This window comes from Watersipora subatra, chromosome 8 (genome assembly GCF_963576615.1).
Source record: "Watersipora subatra chromosome 8, tzWatSuba1.1, whole genome shotgun sequence".
Classification (NCBI taxonomy): domain Eukaryota; kingdom Metazoa; phylum Bryozoa; class Gymnolaemata; order Cheilostomatida; family Watersiporidae; genus Watersipora; species Watersipora subatra.
The window spans coordinates 47311165-47319052 of NC_088715.1; the positions used below are offsets into that span (position 1 = coordinate 47311165).

General features: G+C 35.1%; 1 protein-coding gene across 1 annotated transcript; it reads right to left on the minus strand.

Annotated features, from left to right (window-relative positions):
• Positions 1 to 319: 319 nt before the first annotated feature.
• LOC137402057 (uncharacterized) lies at positions 320 to 7363 on the minus strand. Its single transcript, XM_068088529.1, has 4 exons — positions 7254 to 7363; positions 6593 to 6724; positions 2447 to 2629; positions 320 to 616 (listed from the first exon to the last, which is right to left on the minus strand). The coding sequence occupies exons 2-4, from the start codon at positions 6703 to 6705 to the stop codon at positions 529 to 531; spliced, it is 384 nt and encodes a 127-aa protein (XP_067944630.1). The 5' UTR covers positions 6706 to 6724; positions 7254 to 7363; the 3' UTR covers positions 320 to 528.
• Positions 7364 to 7888: the final 525 nt, after the last annotated feature.

Genomic DNA, 7888 nt, shown 5'->3' on the forward strand with positions numbered 1-7888 from the left:
TCTATCCCCTTCTTTGAGTATTGACACGGTAAACTTTCTGGGAAGTCTAGCACAAATACCAGGTTATATTACAAATATAATGATTAGTATAAATTTATCATTTTTGTTTTTTTATTCTCCAAAGGAAATCAACAAAGTAATTAATCAATTCATGTGCAAACCTTTTGGTACAAGCTGCCGTCAGCGACAGCTGCCGATTACGTGACATTAGTTTAAATTCAATACTGACAGACATTCATTTGCTATGGCAATTGTTCTTCTTTCGTGAACACTGTCTTAAGTATAGATGTAGATGTACGAAAGCAACTTTTCACTAAGACGGAGTTCTTGAGAATATATTTAAACAAAGACGTATTATAATATATAATATGATATACAGTAACTTCTACTCTCACATGACTGTTACAAATAGGGAAAAGGCTGTGTCGTACACATAGGAATGAAGATCAGATAGCTTTTCTGTTGCGGGCGTAATCAAAACGCCCCACACTAAAATACCGTTACATGTTCTCTTTTCAGTCTAGCATATTAGTATCGTTCTTGTTCTTCATCGGCCAAGTATTCCAGATCTTTGAGAATATTCTGCAGCAGCTGGTCTTCGTCTGCTTCTAAAAGTCTAAACAAAAGTTGTGTCCTCTTTGATAACACTTCTATTATTTAATATCTAGGTTCACACACTACAGAAGCTCTAGAAACAGAATATTTTGTTGCATTCAAGAGCATTATAGATAATGAAATAATACTTTCTAGATCTGAAATGATATTGTCAAATAAGTCTTTGTTTAAGGCACTTTTGGATAATCTACCGTGAAACCGCTAATTGAACGGCATGGCGCTCTATTTTTCAACCCTTCGTTTATAGTGGTGGTCAAATAGAAGTGGTGGTCAAATAGAGGTGGAGTCCAATTAGAGGTTTTACGGTATACTGACGAACTCCACTTTATATTATATATTTGCGACTGTTTGTCTGTTTGTCTACTAAACGCTATGTACTTCCAAAGGTTTTAGCGATTTTGTTCAAGCTTCCAATGCACATGCGTCGCGCCTTTCACTAGGTCACTAAAATATTTGGTTTCAAAACTGTGTCTAGTACTTGATATAATAAATCTCCAATTAGGTAGCTGCAATTATTTTAGCTGCAAAAAGCACTACTTTTTAAAGCAGGTGCAAGACAACCATAAATGCATCTTTTAACTATTTAAAGTGAAGCCATTTACAGAAAAAACAATAATTAGGTATATAAAACTGCACTCAATGTCTTGCAGCAAGAAATGAGAGCCGAGAACATAGATTAAAAGGTGTTTTAAAAAATTTTTTAAATGCTATATAGAAATTGTCGAGTGCCAATTGAAGATGGAAAAAATGGCTGCCACTGAGTGCGTGCGAAGATGACAATACTGAGACATTGGATTTATCATCTCATCCCTAGAAGGCAATTACGCCTTCTAGGGATGAGACGAGCTTCTTAAACTTTTTACATCTGCATTACTGTGCAATAGGAAATGGGAAATCCATTACATACGTGTAATGGATTTCCCCCACATTTCATCTTTCGACCATAATTTTCACTATGTAAATTATAAGTTTCCATTTAAAAATACTGACAGCCAGTGATTTACTCATTGTCAGCTGTATTAGAAAACAAATGACATTGTTGGCTCAACTATCAATGAACAAATCATCATGAAACCGCCAACTCCTACTGTACTACTATATATAACTAGTACACCGGCAGTCTATGGCGCTGTAGGAGATCATCAGGTGTGCCAATGCAGCAGCGAGCATAGCTAGCTTCATTTAAGATTCACTTTAGCTGCATTGTTATTTAGCATTTTAGCATTAGTATTTATGTTCTTAGCAAATGAAGGTTGGTGGTTACTGGAGGCCCCAGGGAGCCAGTCTACCAATTTGAATGTCGCGAGTTTAAATCTCACGCTAAGGATTCTTTTTCCCAACCTTCAACCATGGTTTTGGACAGACAAATGGACAGACGGATAGACAGACAGACGGACACAGCTCTTATTATAGCAAAGATTCTGAATGTATATTATAGTTTTATATTACAAATTATATTAGAAATTATATTACAAATTATATAACATATATAAACATACATATATATAAACATATATATGTTTATATATGTTTTATATATATTTTATATTATATATTAGAAGTTTTTTTTCATGTAATTGTAGATTGTGACGCTAGCTCATCTAAAATTGAACCGAATAGCAAGAAATATATTTTTAATTTGTTTTATAAAAAACTGGAAGACATGTTTACTTTTTACCTTTTCATGTTAATCTACTTTTACAAGTTAAAAGAAAATCAATGACAAAAAGTTTACTGTAAAGAGAAGCTATTAAATAAAAATGATTTTTTTCTCTTTTTATAGTACATGTACTTCAAAATTCCACCATGCATTGACATAGATATTACAAACCCTGCGTTATAGCCAACATCACTGTCTCCATTCATGTCTGTGAAGCTCCTCTTATGTCCAGTTATGTATAGGGACTGACAGAGGAGGCTGTTCGAGTCTCTACACCTGCTAGTAGACACCCTTTTAACAGGTGCCCTGTCATAAGAAGATGACAAGCTTGTCCATCCATCTTCGCGGGCCACTCTGAAATAAAAATGTTGTCATTGAAGAGATTTGCTGGTTTGCTGGTAAGTCTTGAATACTGCTTGTTATAGACCAGGCTAAGAGTAGTATACAGCGCTAAAACTGGTGTAGTACTTGTGATGTTATCTGGTGTCTGTTTTATTGATATAGAGTCCGAAATGAATGTGTCTAACAAAAGCTCTATTTGCTCGCATAAAAAACATGCAAAATGTTAACTGAAACCCTTAATTGGTGTGGACTGATCATATATTCGTTAAGTATCACATCTGTGTCTGTAAAACCCATTGTGTACTTATAGACAAATACAACTTGACATACAAAATGTTAGTTGTTGTTTTTGTAGTTCCTGTTGACCTTGTTGTTATTGTTGCTCTACCCAAATGTATTTAAAGCACTCATGTAAAACTGACAAGTAATGTGATATATCGTCACACAAACATGAGGAAAATTGTAATATGCAAGTTAAAATAAACCATCACTTTTCACCTTTTTCGTCACAAAAGTGTTTTTAAAGCTTTTTTAGCGAGTAACACTAAATTTGTAATGCAGAAAAACAACAAAGTACATGGGCGACCAGTAATTTTGCTACTTTTAATGAAGCTTAAAATGTTTAGCATTTTTTCTATTTCTACGATTGCTAGACATCTGTTCAGTGAATCTGAGTCTATGTTATGGCCACTTTTGCATCAATGAAATCGGGTTTGGACTTGAGCTTGACAGGTTCTTGTCATTTCCAATTTTTAATAAAAAATTTATTTAATAATGTTGCCTTAAGACGCCAAAATAGTATATCAATAGAATGGTAAATGTTGTATATGTTAAATAAATATAAATTTCAATAAATTTGCAAAAAAAATTTATTCTTTGGGCAATGCCGGGCATTCAGTAGTATATTCATAAAGTACTGTGTCTGTGAACATTGCTGTGTAATTTGTAAACAAATAAAATTCAGAATATGAAATGTTAGTTTTTCTTGATGTTATTGTTGTTATACGAAAACAAAAAGATAAGTGAACAGTTAGTTATTTTTCATTGTAATGGTGCCTAAAATTGTTAACATGTCTGCTGTTCATATACATTTAGTAAGGCTACTAGACAGCTCAGAATGAATCTGAGTCTATTTTATGCCCAGTTTTACATCAGTGAAACCTGGCCAACTATTCAGCTTGTCATTTGCAAAGTTTTTAATGAATTTATTTATTAATGTTTCATTGGGGCACCACATTAAATCACGGAGGAAAATGACCGCCAAAGAGGCTTAGCAACCAGCAAGACAGGCGTGTTGATTCGTTATGATAATATTGCCCATATGTTTGTTATTGTAGCTGTTTTTTTACATAAATCAATGTCAGACTACTCGAGAGAGAAAAATTTCCGTGTTGACAAACAATATTGTGAGAGGTAATTACGAGATGTATTTGTTTTGTTGATGAAAATATAGAACTATAACTAACATGATATTACTGTGTAAACACAAGCTTACAGCTTTAGTGGTTGAATTTATGTCTAGTAATGGAGCTTAACTACTGCTTGCATGGAGTAAAATTTCCTTCTACCGAGTAAATGGTATAAAAGCAGTCAGGTCGGTACACAAACTAACCACTTCTCGTGTCATCGTGTGTTTGTTTGTCGCGCCAGTTGTGCAAATGACATCGATTTCAGTCATGTCTGACATTTCCTCCTTCCTTCTAACCAGTCGAGGATTCAGTGCTGTTGATGATATACTTACTGTTGATACTTACACAAGATCTTTGTTGATTTTATCAACAAGTACCAGTATGTTTCTATCATTTGCGATTGTTTTTAATGTTTGAGATGATCTGACTACCAAGATGTTTTAAGATTGAAATCCACAAAACTTGATAAATGTTAAATTTCTCAGATTCAAGCAAAATTGTGATTCCAAAGTTTACATTTGCAAAGAGACGGACAGAATAGAGATGCTCCAACTTAGAGACAATAGTCAATACCAATAATGAGAGAAAGGCAGCCGCTTAACTAGGGATGTCATTTCGTCCCATTTTTTTTTAACTTTTTAACCGTAATCAATTTTTTTCGATTTTAATCTTGAAACTTCCTGACAGTCAGATCATTTCAAACATCAAAAACAGCTGCAAATGATAGAAAACACCGATACTTTCTGATAAATTGTTGATAAAATTTTGTGTAAGTTCATTTTTAAACCTTTGGCCTTTTGCACCAAATGATTTTTATAGAGACTACCAAAGCTTTTCTTTTATTAGTAGAAACAGATAAAACTATTTTGCGATTATTATTTTGGTTTGCAGTTTTGAGAGCAACTTTAGAATTTCACAGCGCATATTAGTGCAAGCTCATGTGCCAACAATAAATCACTAGTTGCACATAACGCCTCATTGGTAATCACCAGTAAGACAATCAACTCTGAAATGAAAAAATTTGATCGCTGTGAATTGACCAAAAGCAAATCAGGATTTTTATTGGTAAAGTTCTACTTATTTGCAGAGTATGTATAATTCTCCTTTGGCTCATTAATAATTTCTTTCCCGGTGCGGTGAATATGTTGACTGACCATCGGTTGTTCCGTAACAAACTTTCTTGTTCAACACCAAAGTAAACAAATCAGATATTAAAAGTTGCACACGTAAACATGCAAATCGTATGCCCACCTTTGTTGCGATTTTCTCAAGAGATTCAATAGATTACATGTTTAGATTGCTCAAGTGCTAGTATAATACTCCTACTCTAGGCTGCCGGCAGCTATTTTGTTTTTGTTACAGAAGCTTCTGTAGACATGACTGAAGTTTCTGTAGACATGACTGAAGCTTCTGTAGACATAACTGAAGCTTCTGTAGACATGACTGAAGTTTCTGTAGACATGACAGAAGCTTCTGTAGACATGACTGAAGCTTCTGTAGACATGACTGAAGCTTCTGTTGACATGACTGAAGCTTCTGTAGACATGACAGAAGCTTCTGTAGACATGATAGAAGCTTCTGTAGACATGACTGAAGCTTCTGTAGACATGACTGAAGCTTCTGTAGACATGACAGAAGCTTCAGTAGACATGACAGAAGCTTCTGTAGACATGACTGAAGCTTCTGTAGACATGACTGAAGCTTCTGTAGACATGACTGAAGCTTCTGTTGACATGACTGAAGCTTCTGTAGACATGACTGAAGCTTCTGTAGACATGACTGAAGCTTCTGTTGACATGACTGAAGCTTCTGTAGACATGACAGAAGCTTCTGTAGACATGTTAGAAGCTTCTGTAGACATGACTGAAGCTTCTGTAGACATGACTGAAGCTTCTGTAGACATGACAGAAGCTTCAGTAGACATGACAGAAGCTTCAGTAGACATGACAGAAGCTTCTGTAGACATGACTGAAGCTTCTGTAGACATGACTGAAGCTTCTGTTGACATGACTGAAGCTTCTGTAGGCATGACATAAGCTTCTGTAGACATGATAGAAGCTTCTGTAGACATGACTGAAGCTTCTGTAGACATGACTGAAGCTTCTGTAGACATGACAGAAGCTTCAGTAGACATGACAGAAGCTTCAGTAGACATGAATGCTAGCAGAGAGCAGCCGTGGTCTAATGGTTTAATGCCCCCGACCTACAAAGAACAGGTTGAGGGTTCGGTTCCCAAAACTGGCAGATGGTAGCCACATGAATAACATCCGACCATAAATTTCTTTCTGCAATTTGGCATATCCCATTAGACTCAAACATGTCCAACCAAGAACATAGAGCCGTCATTTATGTAATAACACTCTTAAACACACACAGCCTCTGCTTGCAGTAAGCTACAGTTTCAATTTATTGCTCAGACTGAAGATTAAATGAACAGATATACTCGTATATAGGTAATACTACATACAAATAAACCCAATGATCATGGAGCACAGCATAGATTATTGGAAAATTTTGTATGTGTTTCAAGTCGATCTCAAAGTGAACAGGAAGTGTGATGACTTACCCATCGGAGTTCATAGGGTTTCCAAAAAGCCTGTTCATTGGCAGTGAATTGGTTGCACTGATGAGACAGCAAGTCAGCAATAACATTATTAGTGTTGCTTTTAGGTACTCCATTTTCTTGTGTGAACTGTTGCTGAAACAACATAAAACTTTGGTGGGATAATGCCGTTAGTATTTGATATTGACCACAATTGACCAATATTGACCAATATTGACCACAATGAATCCGTAGAAATTTTTATGATGTGCTAATGAGTTACAGTCCAAATTTAACAGCAGTTTTTTTTCAGAACTCTTGTACAAGATATTGTAAAATGTAGCTCACTCGGAGGTGAACACATAAATAAAATCACTAATATATGCAAGTGTACCAGATATAATATATTTGGTACACTATGAAATTTGTACATTTGTACACTATGTACATTTTGTAAACATAGATTCATTGACCCTGTTGTGAGAAATCCAGTGAGAAGTACTCACAACCCTCCCAATTGTTACCTTTATTTTCTCACAACTCTCCCAATTGTTACCTTTATTTTAACTTGCTGAAAAAAGTAACTAGAAAAGCAAAAATTTTTTACTATTCAACGTAAAAAATAGAAGCAAAGAACAGTGACAATCCTACATGGATAATTTTAAGATGTTGTATTCAAACCAACCTATAAACAAAACTCTTTTTTCCTGTCTGTCGGTGTTTGACCTCCCTTGCTCTTGTCGTCGCTTTAAGTTTTATCCCTGCTACTGAAAGCGCTACTTTTATATATAAAACTCTCTGAATCACGCGCCCTCGTAGAGTCAATATTGACACAGTTGATACAAATTCGATAGGTGTTTGCTTAGAGGATATTGGATGCGATATTAGCAGCAGCTTAAGAGCTTCTACGGAGATTCTCTCACTTTACTATTTCCTCTTATCAAAAGTGTCAATACTGCAACAGACATCTGTGCTAAGAGGAAAATGTCATTCTTTCTGCAACAGCTGTAAATAATCGTGATTGGTTGATGGAATAAGGAAGTTCTCATGGCTCTGTTCGAGCAAGAGCACTTTCATACTTTTTTTATTATACGCATCGTTGTTGTCACAGAGCTTTAAGCTCTTTTACCTCGCCTTCTTTAAAAAATCTCAATGAATTTGACCAAATTCTCAGCAAATTCTGTTTTTCAATGTTTGCTATTTTGCCTCAGTATGGAGACATCTTTTAGATGTTTCATCGGAATTTGTAACTGCTTGAGTTTTCCCATTTCTTAAAAGTCGTAACTTACAAATTTAAACATACATATTGCTGTAGGTACT